Raw genomic sequence first — 18,328 nt, forward strand, 5'->3', positions numbered from 1 at the left:
GCTTTACTGGGGGCGGGCGCGGTCTTGCCCTACTCTTGTGGTCCAGTCTTGGCTGTACACTGGTGGGGAATTGCTTTTTGGTATACTTATGGGGTACCCTCTTCCTATAGCTTTTTCCTCTGCTATTTTAGCACCCAAACTCTGATCTTCATGCTTCTGGCTATTGAGACCACTGTACTCTGTTTGGAGTAGTTTCTTGGAAAATTGTTCTGAGGCAGAGGGTAGTGGGGCTTTCCTCAGTCTTTGTACTCTACCTGTTGTCCACTGTTTTGCAATCAGTTGCTTCATATATTTTATCCTATTCAATAGTTGTTTCTGGAAGGAGAGCTAATTCCGTAAAGTTACTCCTCCATGGCTAGAAGCAAGACTGAGCCTCTTCTTAGTGTGGAAATAGATTAGCTCTGAAGTCTCTTGAAGCACATATTTTGCTCTCTGATGTGTTACCCCCAGTGTCACTGCTGATAATATATAAGTGTTAACCACATTTTTACCCTTTAGCCCTTTTTTTACTCCTGTCTGTAGCTCATTATTCCCTATTTGGGCAGATATTGGAGCTCAATGACTCTTTGGTACATACTCTTGTGGAAAAATGGTATCTTCTGCTATACCTTTCTACAAGCAGAAATAGCTCTACCAAAGTTAGCACACTTGCCATTTTGTTACAGAGCTACTTTTAGTGAATTTGCAGCCAAGCATGCTAAAGATTCAAGATTCAAAGCGATTGAAAAGATGAAAGATCGAGAAGCCTTGTTTAATGAATTTGTGGCAGCTGCAAGAAAGAAAGAGAAAGAAGATTCGAAGACCAGAGGTGAGAAGGTAAGATGGTTTTAGTTCTGGTGGTATGATTGATGGGAGTGGTGTGAATAGGAGAGGACTAATGTGGGGCTGTGTTGCTAATCTTGTTCATGGGCATAAATTACAGGAATCACATTTACTTTTTAGCTTTAAAGGTAAGTTTTATAGTTATTTTTTGTGTGTGTGAATTGTCTCTTTACTTCCCTGATCTTTATTTTTAAAAAGATTTTATTTATTTATTTGAGAGAGATAGCTAGAGAGGGGAAGAGGGAGAAGCAGGCCCCCCACTGAGCAGGGAGCCCCATGTGGGGCTCGATCCCAGGTATTGGGATCATGACCTCAGCCAAGGCAGACACTTAACCAAGTGAGCCACTCAGGTGCCCCATGATGTATATTTTACTAACTTCACTAAACTACCTAGATTTGCTTTATATTTTATTTTGCTTTTACATTTTATTAATACTGAGATGCCCAGTAAACCCAGGACTGACTGTTAGGTCTGTTTATTCTGTTTATTTAAGATTTCAAGGTTCTTAATAAGTAGTAACCTTTACATTTCAAAAAGCTTTTTTATCTTTTTTGCCTTCTACAAGATAGCATTTTAGTGACTTTCTAATCTTTTAGCAAGCATATCTTACTATAAATTATTGCTTATCAGAAATAAAGGTCAGCTATTAAAGATTAATGAATTCCAAATGTCATTTAATAGCAGTGTCAGGAATGGAGAGGAGCCCACCACCGGAGAAGCAGACTGGTTGGAGATGGCACCAGTGGTGTGTGAACCATCAAAACATGCAGCCACTCTCCTTAGTGTCCCTGTGTGCTTTGTGAATGGAGAAAAAGAACCTCTGAAGCCTAATCATTTTTGACATTTAAAGTGGCCTGTTATTCCAGAAAGTTAAAACATCACAGATTTTGTTAAGAAATTTTATTAGAGAAGTAATACCTCTCTTACTGAGAAAAAGCCTCTTTCACTGTAAATAGCAGTAGTATTGGGTGACATGACTTTTGTCAGAAATACCTGCAATTTCCTGATTACATGCTTATTGGGCTTCAGTGTAGATCCTTTCAGAATTATTTAACTGTCAACTTTTTTTTTTCCCAAATGATTATGCTTCTCAGGAAATGTGCAAAATTGAGTGTTGAATTAGTCATGTTAATGAATTGTTTGCTACTTTTGACTTCTAGTAATAAAACCTATTAAAAAGAGAAGCAAGTAAATAAGTGATTGCTACTATGTGATTTATACAAATTGAATGTTTTTCTCTTTGCATTTATAACTAATGTTCTTTTTCTGAACACTTTTTTTGGATAACTATTTTGTGTATTCTGTTTTATAACAAGTGGATAGACTTTACAGTTTTGTGCTGTGCGGCCTGTCAATCAGTTCAGTCTGACAGCTGTCAATCACTGATACGCAAAGTATTGTGGGATTCCCTAGTGAGGAAAGAATTGGTATCTCTGTGTGGTGACTTTAGCCTCCCGCAGTTCCGGTACTTTATATTTTTTTAGTCTTTTTCCTTATGAAGTGATGAGAGTTGTACCCAGAATGTGTTAACTGTAGTAAATTAAATAGACATTACATCTAAATAAATGTAATATATACAGCTTTATTTTCTTCTGATTGTAAAATTAATTCTTTGTAGGTTTGGTTTTGTATCATTACTTAATTTTTTTTTAAAAAAGGCTAGAAATTACTAAAGTGAAAACTTCCTCAACCAGTTTAAAGAATGCAAAATTACTAACCAGGTCATGAAACAGAAATCTTTAAAGTAAGGGTTTAAATATAGTTTATTTAATATTCACATTCTGAGAAGTAGCTGGTTAATGAAGTTCCTTCATGACTTCTACTGTGCATTTATTTTTATGAAGTATATTGTGTGTACCTTTTTTTTTAATCACAATTTTTTTTAAATCACATAATTGGGTGGTGATTAGTGCTAGTAGCATGGTGCTGGGATATTGGAGTTGCTTTATGCTTGTGATTCTCTAGTTGCTGTTTGTAGCATTGAGGTAATGCAATTAATAGCTGAATAGTAAAGGTTTAAAGGTAATTACTTGCAGATTCAAAAACCTCTGAAGGACATTGACTTTTGGTGAAGTTGCTTTTTTTCCCCTTTCATTAGACATTTTTAAGCTAAAGGGTAAAATCATTTTCATATACCTTTTACTGTTAATTTTCAGTTTTATTAAAAAAAAGTCACTAAAATTCTGTTTATTTTAATGGGCTGTTTTATAGCTACCCTCAAGGTTTTTTAAAATTTTATTGCAATTTTTTTATTATAACCAATTTTTATAAAATTATGGTTTAAGTAATATACTTTTTGGAACAGCACATTTGAAGTTGCATATGATAGAATTAACCCTCTCATAAAGTTGGCATTTTTCTCCCTACCCTCCCTTAAATTTCATTTTGAACAAGTTAAATATTTTTGTTACAGTACATAAGGCTAGGGAGACTGTTTTTTCCTATTAAACTGAACCGCTTAGATGGTAAGTTACTTCCATTTGGAGAGAGAAGAAAATAGGGGATATAGGGCTTTGAGTTGCTGCTAGAGTAACTTATATATAAATTTTTTTGACTTTTATGCAGTTGTTAAGTAATTCCCATATAAATAGCAGCTTTGGTAAACCATGTAATTAGCCTGTCATGGTAGTATCCACAATGAAAGGAAGTTTAACTTTATTTAAAGTTCACTTTGTTTATACATCACACATTTTTAAAAACCTATATGATAATCCTTACTTCATAGATTTCATGTCTAATATGTGAAAATTTGTCCTAAGTCAATTTAAATTCCTATGGCTTGGAAAGATTCCTGTTAGATACAGCTTGCATGCTTTATTTCACATAAATTTTGTCAATTTTGCTTTGTGGTTTATATGCATCTAGGAATTGGGTGTTCATCATGTCAGATACAGAGTACACAAGATGAACAGAATTGTTAAATCACTGTATCAAGTAGTTTCTTTTTCACTGTCTGGAAATACTGGGTTTATGAGTATTTCTTACTATTCCAAACAAAGGCAAGAGTTAAGTTCAGTAGTAAAGAAATCCAGAGCTAGTTAGCTCTTTTTTTTTTTTTTTTAAATCTCTAATAGGGAAACTTGCTTGTAAACTTACAGCTGTTTTACAGAAAAGACATCATTTTCCCTTTTAATCCGCTCATAGGGGAAGTGAGGGTTGGAATAGGCAGAAAGAATGATTCCATTCCTAATTTCTCAGTCCCTTGATCAGGTGGGAAGTCAGGATGTTTTAATCCCTATGGGGAGGAGAGGTTCTTGACATGGTCAGAATCCTCTATTAAATTACTGCTACCTCATCTGTCTCCCCTGGTAGGAGTACAAGATAATTTAAATGAGACTAAATTTTTAAACAGGACCTCAAAGGTGCATAAAAATAAATGCCTCCTTTATCCCTTTCTTCCCTGTTTAAAAAAAAAAAATGAGAATTACAGTTTGGGAAAGGGATTCTAAGTATTTTACATGTTGACACTAAAGGATTAATACCATTTCATACCCTTGGTATTATGTTACTAACTTGGTCCTTGATTGGTTAAGAATGTTAATTCATTAAAACTTTTATTTTGAGTTCTTTAATGGTAAAGGCATATATATTTAATGGCTAAAAAATACAAAAGATCTAAATAAAGTTTATGTAATGATCGATTATGACCATAGAAATTCTGTATATATAAGGGTGTGAACATTGCTTTTTTAAACTAAATTACAAAAATTTGCCCTGTTTTTTTTTTTTATCTCTTTAGACATTTGACAATATACTTTCAATTTTCAAATGAATGTGACTGTCTTTCGAAATTCACCTTTTGTAACAAAAAATGTTATTCGTCTACTTTTTAAAATAAGTCATTCTTACTGTCTTGATATTAAAGTATAATTTAGTATCAGTTCATAAGCCTGAATCTTACCTAAAAATAAATGTGAATTCTTATTTTCAAAAAATGGCAGTTCTGAAATGCAAAAGTTAGAAACAACCTAAGATTTTATTTTTCTGTATTTTAGTAATTTCACTGGAGAAAATTATTTATATTGAATTTGGTAGATTTTAAATGAGAGCTTAATGTGTGTGTTGATTTTTTATATTTTTCCTAAAAGAGTGATTCTGATAATCTTCTTTACTAAAAATTACTCCACTCTAAATACATGTATTTAAAAAGTTACTAATATTCCCATCTTTAAGGTAAGTGAATAGTTTTTTCTGGTTAAAATGTTTGCATATGAGGAATTTCTCATGGCACATTTCCCCCCTATCCTACTACATGTTTTGAAATACAGATTAAATCGGATTTCTTTGAACTGTTATCTAATCATCATCTGGACAGTCAGTCTCGATGGAGCAAAGTGAAAGACAAAGTAGAAAGTGACCCACGTTACAAAGCAGTGGACAGTTCATCAATGAGAGAAGACCTTTTCAAACAGTATATTGAAAAAATAGCCAAGGTAACTGTTGCGTTTACTTGTACTGTAAGCATGGAATAATAAAATTCTTAATTGTATTAAAAAGGTATTCACTCCTGTTTGGGATTTGGAGTTTTTCTTTTTGGTATGCTTTTTTTTTTTTACCCCACAAGATATTATTTATTTATTTGACGAGAGACAGCGAGAGAGGGTTAGTATTCTTAATATAAGCATCTTTAGTAGTTGGTGTGGAAACAAGGTATAGTGTTTAGGAGTATCCTTGGTAAAAACCAGGTTTGAGATTTTTTATTTGGCAGCTAGTTACTTTGTGGAAACATATTTTGATACTGTAATTTTACTTTTACAGAATTTAGACTCGGAAAAAGAAAAGGAGCTTGAAAGGCAAGCCCGCATTGAGGCAAGCCTTCGAGAAAGAGAAAGAGAGGTCCAAAAGGCTCGATCAGAGCAAACAAAAGAAATAGACCGAGAGAGAGAGCAACACAAACGAGAAGAAGCTATCCAGAATTTCAAGGCTCTTTTGTCTGACATGGTATGTATTACTCTTGTTTTGTCCCCCACCCCTTTATAGTACTGGATATTAGAGATCTATTATATTACGTTGTTAGTGAAAATTTTCATATTTAAATTGATTCTGAGAGAATTGGTATTAGCACCCTTAGAATAGGAAAACCCTAGTTATTTAACATTTTCAGAGATTAGATATTTTGTGTATATAAAAATTTATGATCTTTTAGTCTCAAAGGTAAGTTCTTTATTCTTGATGGAAATCATGTTAAATTATCACATACTGTATGCCACAGTAATAAACAAAATATGCTGAACATAATTAAACCTTTTTCTTTGATGATTCAGGGTCACTGTGATGATGAATTATTGTACATGTAGACGGTGTGAGATCTAGAAAGAACTGGAGGTGTACTAACCCCAGGAGATACCCTGGAATTTTCTTGAAAAACCCTTCTGCATCACCCAGGGTTGTTGAGGTGTGTAGGGTGTTCTCTGTACAGTGAATGCCCAAGGCCGCTCTGCTGTTTTACTTGTTTTGTTCCTTCTCCCCGTCACTGTCTCTGTTTGTCTTCTCCTCCTCTTCTCTTCTTTTCGTTACTACTGTCATGTCTTCTGATTTCTTCCCTTTCTTCTGATGATCTGTTTTCACTTTCCTCTTCCTGTTCTCTGGACAGTTACAGTCATTCCTTGATTGGTTTCCTTGCTTTTACTTTCCCCAAATTCATCCTCCTTATTGCAGTTATAGAAATCTTCGTAAAAACCAAATGATTTTGTCACTCTCCCTGTGGCTTACAGAGAGAGAAGCTTCTCTGTGCTTCTAGTGGTCATCTACATTTAAAACTCCATCTTCTTAGCATAATATATTAGGCTATTCATTTCTTAACTCCCCAACCTTCTGTTATGTTACCCTCTTTGGTTTCCTCTCTTGCCCCCTAAGCTCCAGCGTGTCTGAACTTAACTCTAATGAAACCATACTCACATATTAATGAATCCTGTCATTGCTCATGCCAGCCCCTCGACCTAGAATGCTTCCTGCTGCAGTTACACATTCATTGTTCAAGATCACACTCAAATCTCTCTGGTGAGGTTGATCTTGACCCATCTAAGGCAGATTTGTTTTTCCTGTTCCCCTTTGCCACCTTGTGTTCAGCATACAACTCTGCAGCCCTTGCTACATGCTGTTGGGATTATTTGGTTATACGCCTCTTTTCCCTTAAAGTGAGTCCTTGGGGTGCCGGGGTGGCTCAGTGGGGGTTAAAGCCTCTGCCTTTGGCTCAGGTCATGATCCCAGGGTCCTGGGATCAAGCCCCGCCTGCATCGGGCTCTCTGCTTAGCGGGGAGCCTGCTTCCTCCTCTATCTCTCTGCCTGCCTCTCTGCCTGCTCATGATCTCTGTCTGTCAAATAAATAAATAAAATATTAAAAAAAAAAAAAAGTGAGTCCTTTGAAGGAAGGGATGGTGTCTTACTTGTTTTCCCAGTAGTATCAAGCTCTGTGTTCAGCACATGGTTATCAATGCTTGATAAATGTTTGTTAAATAAAAGTTTTTGTATTTTTCTTCTTTCTTACCTGTCTTTCCAGCCTCCAATATTTCTTAGCATTGGTAGCAATGTGACTAGCAATAACTTGTGATGCCATTTGCAACTGTGAAGCGTACCTTTCTGCTGGTTGTTGAGCCAACCAGATCCGCCATGTCTTCTCTTGTTAGCCATGTTAATTCTTGCTTATGCTCAGAAGTGTCACTTCCCGTATGTAGTTGTTAGGAACACATTTGAGCTCAAGATTTTTGAGTGGCTTTTTCCCCCTGTGACCTCTCTAGTATATAGTAAGATACTTCCTGTTTTATTTGTTTCCATTTCATGTACTAAAAGTTGGTAAGATGTTAAACAGAAATTCTTCTCTTCATCCTTCTCCAGTTCTAAATCCATACTTGACAACTTAGGTGAGCTCTCAGCGGAGGGCTTTCTGGCTTTACAAAAGGAGATTTTCAGTGACTGCTTAACTAAGGTGGAATCATCAGAAGCTTTTATTACTAAATGTATCATTCCTAAACTAAATAAATAAGCCTTTTATTGTTGAAATATGAGAAGATAGGTCTCTGGTGATAAAAATTTTTTGGTTCGTTTTTAGGTACGGTCTTCAGATGTGTCATGGTCTGATACTCGGAGGACTCTGCGGAAAGATCACCGTTGGGAATCTGGATCCTTGTTGGAAAGAGAGGAGAAAGAGAAGCTTTTTAATGAACACATTGAAGCACTTACCAAAAAGAAGAGGGAGCACTTTAGGCAACTTCTGGATGAAACTTCTGCAGTAAGTACCTTGTTTTCCTTGTTTTAATCTAGATGGGCCTTTATGAATAATTACAAAAGTAAAACATTGATGTGATTATTGGCATCATGGTCTTTAGAGCCATTACTGGAATTCATGAGTTTTGTGTCTTCTCTGACTTTATTTCTCCTTTTTTAAGTAAAATGTTCATGGCATACTTACTATATAGAAATTTACTTCCTTCTGTAGTTTCTGTATTCGTACTTGCTCTTGTAGTTCATAAGGTCCTAGCTGTGTGATCATTGATCCCTCCTGGTGAGTTTAATAGATTCCATCTTTCACCCCATTTTCAGTTTGGCACCACGGCCAAACTAAAGAAGCTATCCAGAATTTCAAGGCTTTCTTTTCCAGTTTATGTTACTCTTGTTTTGCCCCCCGACTCCTTTATAGTACTGGCAGTTTGTACCCTCTCGTTCAGGTTTTCTCCTGATTATCTGATATCTTTTTGGTGATGGTTTCTTTAGAAGTTAATGGTATTACCTATGGAGACACAGGGTTTGCAGCTGATAGTCTTATTAAGGCCACATTGAAATAATGGCCATGAAAATAACTCTTGTGGCAAGCCAAAAAGAAATTGCATTAAAGCTGCTTCCCTTGTTTAACTAGTCCTGTTACATTTGGGCATTACAAGAGATGCCAGGTCAGTGTGATATCATGTACTACATGTGCTGCCCATTCAGCCCTCTCAATAAAAGTGAATTGTATTCATGTTTTTTTATTCACTTGCCTTTCAAAGATTACCTTAACATCCACATGGAAAGAAGTAAAAAAAATCATTAAAGAAGATCCTCGGTGCATTAAGTTCTCCTCCAGTGACAGGGTAAGAGAGTTTTTTCTGAGATTTACTACTGTCAGTTTATAAATATTAACTGGGTGCTTAATTGGTACCACTAGTATCTTGACCAAAATGAAATTGATGGTTTTAGTTGAATTACTTTTAAGAGTATGAGAAATAAATCTGAAATTTAAATTCATATTTTTTGTCTTGCGCAATACATAAACAGGAAAGCACAGTAGAAACTAGAAAATTCAATCCTTGGGGTCAAGCCTGTCTTCGGGGATGTTAGAGCTTTAATGAAGCTCTAGTTTTTATTCATTATATAGTCTGGTCCCGCTAGGTAGATGTATTCACGCTGCTACCAGGCGGTCAGAGCGTATGAGCCCTCCTAGCAGAATGCTGTAACACCACTTCTTGTTCCTCTGTGCTCCAGACACTGGAGTAGAGGAACATCAGACGAATGAAGTTTTAGAAACCAAGCTCTGTTCTGTTGCACTCTGCCTCCCGTGTGGGAAACGAAGTCAGCTGGGTTCTGAAATAGTGATGAGGCTAAGGGAGCCATAGCTGACTGCTGTCTTATTTTAGCCCTTTGCCTTTCATTTGTTCTCCCATCCCCATCATTCTCCTTGCCTGGTTGGTTTCTCCAGGTCTAGAGTGCACAGCCCCATAGATTGACTTTAATAAGTTGGATTGTAGACGGTGTGGTCTACAAACTACACACAACTGGGGAAGAGTGGTAGACTGATAGCTGACAGGTCCAGTTTTAGTTTCTGACTTTGCTGATTGTTCACAATTGACAATAAGGTCTTTTAAATTTTACTTACTTTTTGTCCAAAGAGTTTATACCCATCATTCCTATTCCCTTAGTAGAAAAGCTAAATGCTCAGTATGACTTAGTAAAGTTATGACTGTTAGTTGGCGTTCCCTGTAAGTCATACCACCTTATGGTCTTGGTGCTGGAAGAGAGAAATATCTAGTCTGTAGGAAAGGCACGTTTACCCCTTAATCTTTTTATTTTTTAGAGCGTCTGCCGCTTGAGGTTGTTAGGAACATGAAGGGAGATAGTCTCATCAAACCCTCAGCAGTGTGGCACTTAGCAAGTCCTCAAGTCTTAGCTGCTGCTAATACAGAGTATGGGACCTTGTTCTTGGTTTCTTTCAGTCTTAAAAATGTACTTTGTGCATTTTGCATTTTAGTGAATGTTACATGAACAAAAATGCACCTTAGTGCCTTTTCCTTTTGAATTATTTATAACGTGACTTACAAATAACTGGTTTAATAAGTAATTGATTCTAACTTTGGAATTAGTGACTTTTTTTTTCTAATTTTACTGTCTTTTTGCAGAAAAAACAAAGAGAATTTGAAGAATACATCAGAGACAAATACATCACAGCCAAAGCTGACTTCAGGACGCTTTTGAAAGAGACCAAATTTATAACCTATAGGTGTGTGCAATGAAATGTTTCATATCAGCAGTCATTGTCTTTACTAGTCCTTACTCTAATGGCCAAAGCATTCTTTGCATTCACACACATGTTGACATTATTAATTTTTAGGAATAAGAAGAAGCCAACTTTTACCAAAGGCCAGATACAGCCCATATATACGTTACCTTTTTTTTTTTTTTTTTTAAAGAAAGGGCCCAGATGTCAATTCTTATTTTGTGTTACCCACCCATCCAGTTTTTTAGACACACTTTTGTTTTTACTTCACTGCTTTTTTAGGAGTACCCCCTATTTAAGAATTGTATTCATGAAGCGACTTTTAAAATAATCCTTCACTATCCATTATCTTTGCTTCCTATGAAGACTATTCAGTGTTGTGGAACAGGTTGAAAGCTTGAAATCATCTTATTTAAGCTCAGCAAAAACTTTTTTTTTTTTAGACGATAGCAGTTTGCTAGATACTTTAAAAATCTTAAATGATAAAATCAGAGTTTTGAAACAAGATTTCTCTGTAACATGCCCAGTAGTTCCACATTCCCAACAGTTTTACCATCAGGAAAACAAGTTAACGTTGCTTAGCATTCAGTGCACAGGAAACAGTTTTGTTTCATGCTCCAGCTTTTCTTCCTTTAAGAGAAAACTTGGAAACATCTTAATGAAGGGTATGTGCACGGGAGGATAGATAGTGCTGAGGGTGTGGTTTTTAGGTATTTTGTCATTGGATTTTTTTGGTCAGGATCCTTAATGTTTTGCATCAGCTTGGGCTTTTAAATTAGATGTGAAGTAAGACTTCTTTCTACATTTTTATAGTTAATTTAGTGAAAGATGTGAAAGTGAAAGCTTGTGAGAGATGCTGGGATTGGCAGCCCCGCAGACTGAAGTCCTCTGTTCATCCACAGAACAGGTACAGCACGGGCAAGATTTACCTACCCACCCTCAGCCCTGATCTGGAGGGACCACCAGTAGGGGCGGGAGGGTAATTCAGCTTCTGAGGCCCTTTCACTCCTTGGAGTCTTTGCTGAGGCGACTTACAAAGGTGACCACTGCAGTGAAATTTTTCTTAAAAAAAAAAAAATAATAATAATAAATAAAATGGAAACACAATTAGGAACTAGATGGACATTTCCAGCTCATTTCTGAAAGACCTAGGAACAGCAGTCAGTAATTCTTGGACTTCTTTTCTTATTTCAGATCCAAAAAGCTAATCCAGGAATCTGATCAGCACCTGAAAGATGTAGAAAAAATCTTGCAGAACGACAAACGGTATCTAGTACTAGACTGTGTGCCCGAGGAGAGGCGTAAACTGATTGTGGCATATGTGGACGACCTGGACCGCCGGGGTCCACCCCCGCCTCCCACAGCGTCAGAGCCCACAAGACGATCAACAAAATAATTCTCAGTACTCTTCCACAGGGGGATCTTCATTCAGAACGCTTGCATGAGCCAATTTTCAGGTTTTTACATGTATGTGCATTAGTCAAACTATTGCAGAACCATCTGACGAACAGAAGGAGAAGCATTCGTGAACCGTTTCTGAACAGAGAACACTTTGGAAATAATTTATGCTTTTCTTTGTGTGGCATGACTGACATACATACTCAAATATAGGCTGTCTCTAGTAAATCTAAAATCTCGAAGCTAAAAATCATCCTTTTATGAGGTGTGGAAGTCAGTGACTTTGGTGACGTTCTTTCTAGCAGTGTTAAACATGCAAGACGTAAGAGCATTTGTGGTTTGAACTCACAAAATGCAAATACCACAGACTCCAAGAAAACCTAAGTTGGGGGTTGTTTTGTTTTGATTTTGTTTTTTAAAGCGGGTAAAAGAGAAAACACTGAAAATTGAATTCTTATCTTCCAGAGGCTAAGATTATTATAATGGACATACTTTTACCTTTGTCTCTAAAGAACACTTTAGTTTTGTTTGTTCACTTATGTGCTTTGATTATCCCCTCAGAATTAGAGGCCAAGTCTTGTTGTTTAGCCTAAGAGAAGATTTATTTAGTAATTTCTTCTCAGGTATGGAACCATGGTCATAACTAACATGTTGGCCAGAATAGGACTGCTGGTTAAACACATTTTATTTACCATTAAGTGATCTTTATCAATATTCTGGATTAGACAACAAATTATCTTTCTTGGGTGTTCCCTGTAAACTATACTCCTGTTTGAATGTTAAACTTTTGTTTCTAAAGTTAATTTTAAGATGTTTGAATGTTCAGTTTATGTATTTGAACTACAATAAACCAACCCTTTTTATATATGTGGATTGTATATGATTATTGTTAAAGAATTTATTAAAAAATTTCTTTTAAACCTGTTCTTAAAAGCAGAAGGAAATGTAATTTGGCACAAAGAAAGCTGACTTTACACCCTAAATATCACAGTTTTTAAAGGCTTGAATATAATAAATTATTTGCAGTATAAAAGGGAAGGAATGTAAAGAACCATTTTGGTGCTCAGTCTCCTAGCAATATCTTATTGCTTCATAGCAAGAAGACCCAGATTTGTTTGTTTGTTGACTTGTTTTTGTCTTTTATATCACCATATGGCTGATTGATGCCTTCTTGGCATCCTTTTGGTGTGTCCTGCACAGCATACTCTGATACCCACCTTTGACCCCCACTTGCCCTTTCTAGCCGTACCTCCCCAGTTTAGACTCCTCTGTCTCATTCCTTCATAGATTTCTCATTCCGAAGTACTACCGAAACGCTTAAGAAAAATATGTTAATTGGATAATTTATTTTCCCTGTTTGCTCACACCGGCTGTGACTGCAACAAAACATAAAATGAGGAAGAACCAATAGGTCTGTATTTGTATGCCATGTGCACGCAGACACACATCACAAGCATACATGGACTTGTTCACTTGTTACTTAGTACTTGTATATGAAGTGCCACAGAAATTATATATGTAGGAAACTGGAGTTACCTAAGGTCTTAACCTCTACAACTGAAAATTAACAAAATATATTTCTCCCTCTTTTCGAAGGTCATTTTTGTAATTCTGTTGAGTGGCTTTTAAGTCCTGTGAGGAATGAAACTGCAGTGTTTGCCAAAAGGAACACAACTATTACAGGAATATAATCCGCAAAAGTGAACTTTGTAGAATGTTTTATTTTATTTTTCTGAATTCCACAAGTATTGTTTGCCCATTCGCTACTTTCTGTTCCTCACAGGTGAAAAGTGTGAAAAAAAAAAATGCTTTGGTGATACCTATTCTAATTTCCACTTCTGTTGTTAACTATTTGGGATTAATTTGTTCATTTAAGGTGCAAATCAAACTTTACTATGCAGATTTCTTTAAAAGATCAAGTCAGGACTGTGTAGGTTCTTAATGAAAAGGTCATTGTAATTACACTGTCTCAAAATGTCCGTTTTGACTTGGCACTTACCAGCAAACTCCTTAAAAATACTTGACTCAGTTTATCCAGAGACCTGTATCAGTGTTAAGGTCTGAACTCCCCATTAAGTCCCCATTAAGTCCCCATTGTGCCAGATGATGATTTTGAAAGGAGGTTTCAAACAAAGACAGCTTTTAAGTCTCCCAAACTGTCTGAAATAAAGCAATTGTTTTTATTTGTTTACAAGTTAGAATGTCAAACACTGGAAGCTTACATCGAACATTTACTATATATAATGAATAGTCTTTAATTCAAATAGCTCATCACAGACGATTTGTATAACTATTGTCTCACAAAACAATATTTGGATATTTGGGTTAAATTGTACTTTGTGATCTTGTGAGCCTTAAAATAAAATTTGTAATGAACCAAGTAAAATGAAAACAGCCCTATCTTCTGTGTTGAAAAGCAAACCACAACCATTTGTAAAGACAACAAACAAACCAAAAAACCCACAGACTGAATATTTTTTTAAACGTAAAAGTTCTGTCCACAGCATATTTTTATATTTTAACTTCTCCATGGCTTCTCCAGGCAGTTATTTTCCTGAGGGAACCCCTCAGTGCAAATACCCCAGAATTCCATTACAAAGTAATCAAGAATTGTGGCTAAGTGTCCTTATATCTAATAGGGAAAGAAATGTATCATAATCATGTTTTATCGGGTATGCTTTACCTTGCTGCAAAATGAATAGTTCCTGCCTTTTTATCCAAACTACACCAGTAATATGTTTGGGAACACAATTTAATAGTCTGCTTTTTTCTTTTTCTTTTTTCTTTCTTTTTTTTTTTTTTCCTGTATTGCCCTTGTGCTGTTTGCTTTCTTAGCCAAATTCTCTTTTGTATCCCTGGAGTTTTTCTTTTCATACTATTTTTTTTTTTTAACATAAGTACTTCTCTTGTTACTCTTGATTATCTTTATAACAAAGACCCTTAGGTATTTTAAAACTTGGGCAGGGGCAGTGTTCAACTTGAGTGTTCGGGAGATATTTAGTATCATTTAACAAGAAAGATGACCATCCCTATTCCTTCTTCTTACTTGGAGGTTGCCTGCAGCAATTGCTACCTTTATCATTAGTTATAGCTTCTATTTGCCTTGACTGGAAGGAGGTATTGGAAGGAACAGGTAACTGGGAAGAGAGAGAAGGGCAATAAAAAGTTCTTTCTCCATATCAGAATTTAGAATGTCATGGTAAGGTGCTAAAATCCTCAGACTTAGAAACTGAAGACAGAAGTAGCTTTACAAAGACAAGTGAAACACATTATTGAGGATAAGGTGAAGTGTGAATTTACTTAAACTTGGGTTTGAAATCAGTCCACAGTAAAGTGGTGATCCTTATTCTGTCAACTCCAGTCATGGAAATTCGATATGGATTAAGTAAGTGAAGATCACTCCTTAACATTCATTAACGTGTTTAAAATCTCTTAAGTGGAAGTAGACTTGGAGCTTTGGTTATATGAAATAAAGTTTGGTAAGCAACATTAAGGCTAGCAGGTTCAGGAAGAAAGTAAAAGGAAAGGAGTTCAGCTTTTGGCAAAGATGGGCTCTGCTCCGGCCAGTGTAGGATGGTCCCGAGGAGCCCCCAATAAAACCACAGTTGTGAACAAGGGACAAAATAGCTGGAATTTCTAGTTGTGTGTGCTGGAAACATCTCCACACAACACTCAGCTTAACTCCAGATAGCCAAGATAAAATTCTGAAACACAATCATTGCCCCTACCATGGTGTTCTACTTACCAAATTGCATGTTTCAAAAATGCATACTGTGAAGCATTTTTGTAATTCCTAACGTTAGTAATTTTACTGGGTTATATATGGTCAAGGCTGTGGTGTTGGCAAGCAGCAGTAAAAGTCAATACGATAATCACAATTTGTTTTGCTTTGAAACTTAGCCTATTTGTCACAGTCTCCTGTCTCCTGATCTTCGTGTTCCCAGGGGACAGGGTCATTGTCTTGTATACAAGGGACTGTGTCCCTCTCATGCCAAAACTGCTCTACATCAGGGAGGATGGGCATCTGTGCCTTCTCGCTCTTCTCTATGCCAGAGGAGGGAGAGCCAGTTTTCTCCTTCTCTGGTATGGATGTTGGGGACTCGGGAGCTGGAACATCGTCGGGAGGGGCCTCTGAGTGGCCAGCTGGTGTTTTCTGAGACTCTGAGGCAGTTGGTTGCTTTTTGGTTATCATCCATTTCCATAAGCCTTTCAAATCTTCCTTGAACTCCTCTGACATCACTAGAAAAATGAGAGGATTTGCCGAAGAGGTGGAAAACACGAGGACTTGAGACAGGGCTATAAAACCCTGTGGCGGCGCCGGGCCTCTGGCCTTCACGTGCCATACCCACAGCCAGGCTACCCATTCAGGGAGCCAGAGGACCGCGGAGGTGACAGCGATGCTCAGCAGCATTACTGTGAGTTGCTTGGAGCGCATCTGGTTTCTGAGATTTTGAGTCTTGGTTCCTCGTTTTCTACACTGGCCATAAGCTCTCCAGAAATAAAAACTGGCAAAGAGTGATGGAAGGCAAAATGCCAGGAGAGGGTAGAGCTTCCCAAACATGGCCATGAACTCTTTGGCCACAGGCGGTACATCCATGAGGCACATTTCCACACCCTCATGAAGCCTGGTGGTGCTGAAGAACCACTCAGGCAGGGGCAGCAGGCTAGCTGCAGCCCAGATGGCCACGAGCACAGACCAGATGGTGCAGTTGTGCATACTTACTGGCTTGGCTGGGGCGCTTGCATACATGAAGCACACTTTGGCCACTGCAACGATCGTCAGGCTCTTGGCTGCCATGCACGTGTGGACGAACCAGTCCGAGGACTTGCAGACAAACCAGCCAAGGTCCCACACACTTTTGAAGTATGCTGTAGCTCGGACAGGTGCCGAAAACAGCAGGAGGGAGAGGTCGGCCAGGCTGAGATTCAGAATCAGGGAGTGGATCATGGACGGCTTTCCTTTCCAAGCGCTGTGAAGGAGAACGCTGATCACGCAAACGTTCCCCGTGAAGCCCACCAGGCACACGGCCACCAAGAGAGCTGGGACGATGGTCCTCCAGTCCTTTGAGTCAGAGGGCAGGTACCCTCCGGCAAAGTGGAGATGAGCAGACATGTTCATGGTGCTGGAGTTGGCATCTGCAAAGGCAGCTGCCAGCATCACCTTTCCCACGCAGCTTGTCCTTACAGAAGTTAACTTCTTTCTGTCTTTCTCCCTTGGCTCTTCTGTGTAGGAATAAATATGCTGTCATCCCTGTCAGATGACGCCTCTGGACCCTCCCCTTGCTTGTTTCCTGAGAGCAGAATGTGGAAGAAGATTGACTGCTCGCCTCTGCTCTGTCGCCTGTGAGACACCGCCGCTGCCCTGAATGGCCGGCAGCGGGGGTGCTTGGGTCCTGCTCATTAGCAACCCTCAAGTCACATCGTCAGCCCCATGGAGTTAAAACCCCACATATTCATAAATGATAAATGAGGACAACATACATGCAAGTGGGATATATTCTGGGGGGGAGGGTCCCGAGCCAGTCAGGCAATTATTTTCAACCAGCTGTTTCTAAAACCTTGACTGCCGTCTGTCATTCGGGAACCACTGCCTCTGACCGAGGGACTTTTAACACTTCAGTCTGCCCCAGAATCCCCTGTGTTCCCGTTCTGGGGCGGGGGTGGGGGGGTGGGGAGGGCAGGGCAGCGGTCAGGAGCAAGGCCCAAGACGGTGCGTTTCCAACAAGTTCCCGGTGGTTGCGGAGGTTGCAGGTTGGGGGGGACCTGCCCTGTTTTAAAGCAAGAACCAGTGCTGCTTTCCCCCCCTGCACATATGAGCCGCTGCCTCGACCCAGCCTCCCCACCAGCAGCCGCCTGGAATCAGACGTGCAGAGCTGGAGAAGGAAAATACAAACGGTAAAGGCGTCCTGTGTAAAAATCTCCCTACAGATGACTTTAGTCTGTAGCTTAGCCCAGCGACTGTGAGCTTTTTCGAAGTGATTTTATTTTTTTTTATTTATTTATTTTTTTTTAATTTCTTTTTTTTTTTTTTTAAAGATTTTATTTATTTATTTGACAGAGAGAGATCACAAGTAGGCAGAGAGGCAGGCAGAGAGAGAGAGAGAAGGAAGCAGGCTCCCTGCTGAGCAGAGAGCCCGATGCGGGACTCGATCCCAGGACCCTGAGATCATGACCTGAGCCGAAGGCAGCGGCTTAACCCACTGAGCCACCCAGGCGCCCTCGAAGTGATTTTAGATTCTGAGTTACACTATGTGAAATACGATTTCAACAGGCGAGGACGATGAAGACAACAGAGTGATGAATTAGGCGGCTCTGCAGAAAGCCAAGATGTACCAAGACAAGAGGAATAAAAGAGAAAGAAAGAAGTCCTATGTGGAAGATCTTTAAGGCGTTTTAAAGAAAGTTACATCTTAACATTGGAAAACGAGACAGTTCTTGGAAAAAAATGATTCTAGAACCAGTCATGACACTTTACGGTGGTTAGTGGCAAGATACTCTGGAGGAATCAGAGGAGCCAGAATCGTTCAGGGGAAGGGGTTGTGGGATTGCTGTGAAGATGTGTCCTGCTCTGAGTGCAGCTGACCCAGAAATGCTTAGTGTTGGGCACTGAGGATGTGCTGTGCTTTCCAGTTCGTCTCTGG

General features: G+C 38.3%; 2 protein-coding genes across 6 annotated transcripts in view; one reads left to right on the forward strand and one right to left on the reverse strand.

Annotated features, from left to right (window-relative positions):
• TCERG1 (transcription elongation regulator 1) overlaps positions 1–12,554 on the forward strand; it is a 62,551-nt gene extending 49,997 nt beyond the window's left edge. For 4 of the 5 annotated variants that reach the window (XM_059417848.1, XM_059417849.1, XM_059417846.1 and 1 more), the window contains 7 exons: positions 666–816; positions 5,092–5,256; positions 5,582–5,764; positions 7,872–8,051; positions 8,806–8,889; positions 10,192–10,292; positions 11,484–12,554. In XM_059417848.1, the coding sequence (XP_059273831.1) occupies positions 666–816; positions 5,092–5,256; positions 5,582–5,764; positions 7,872–8,051; positions 8,806–8,889; positions 10,192–10,292; positions 11,484–11,685 (1,066 nt within the window). In that variant the 3' untranslated portion in view covers positions 11,686–12,554. Of the gene's footprint in view, positions 1–665; positions 817–5,091; positions 5,257–5,581; positions 5,765–7,871; positions 8,052–8,805; positions 8,890–10,191; positions 10,293–11,102; positions 11,197–11,483 lie in introns of all 5 variants that reach the window. The other variant, XR_009407488.1, reaches the window with a different exon arrangement.
• A 3,034-nt stretch (positions 12,555–15,588) lies between these two features.
• GPR151 (G protein-coupled receptor 151) lies at positions 15,589–16,845 on the reverse strand. The gene has a single exon (XM_059416614.1). It carries the CDS (start codon positions 16,843–16,845, stop codon positions 15,589–15,591), a length of 1,257 nt encoding a protein of 418 aa, XP_059272597.1.
• Between the last annotated feature and the right edge of the window lie 1,483 nt (positions 16,846–18,328).

The sequence above is a fragment of the Mustela nigripes genome, chromosome 12 (genome assembly GCF_022355385.1).
Source record: "Mustela nigripes isolate SB6536 chromosome 12, MUSNIG.SB6536, whole genome shotgun sequence".
Classification (NCBI taxonomy): domain Eukaryota; kingdom Metazoa; phylum Chordata; class Mammalia; order Carnivora; family Mustelidae; genus Mustela; species Mustela nigripes.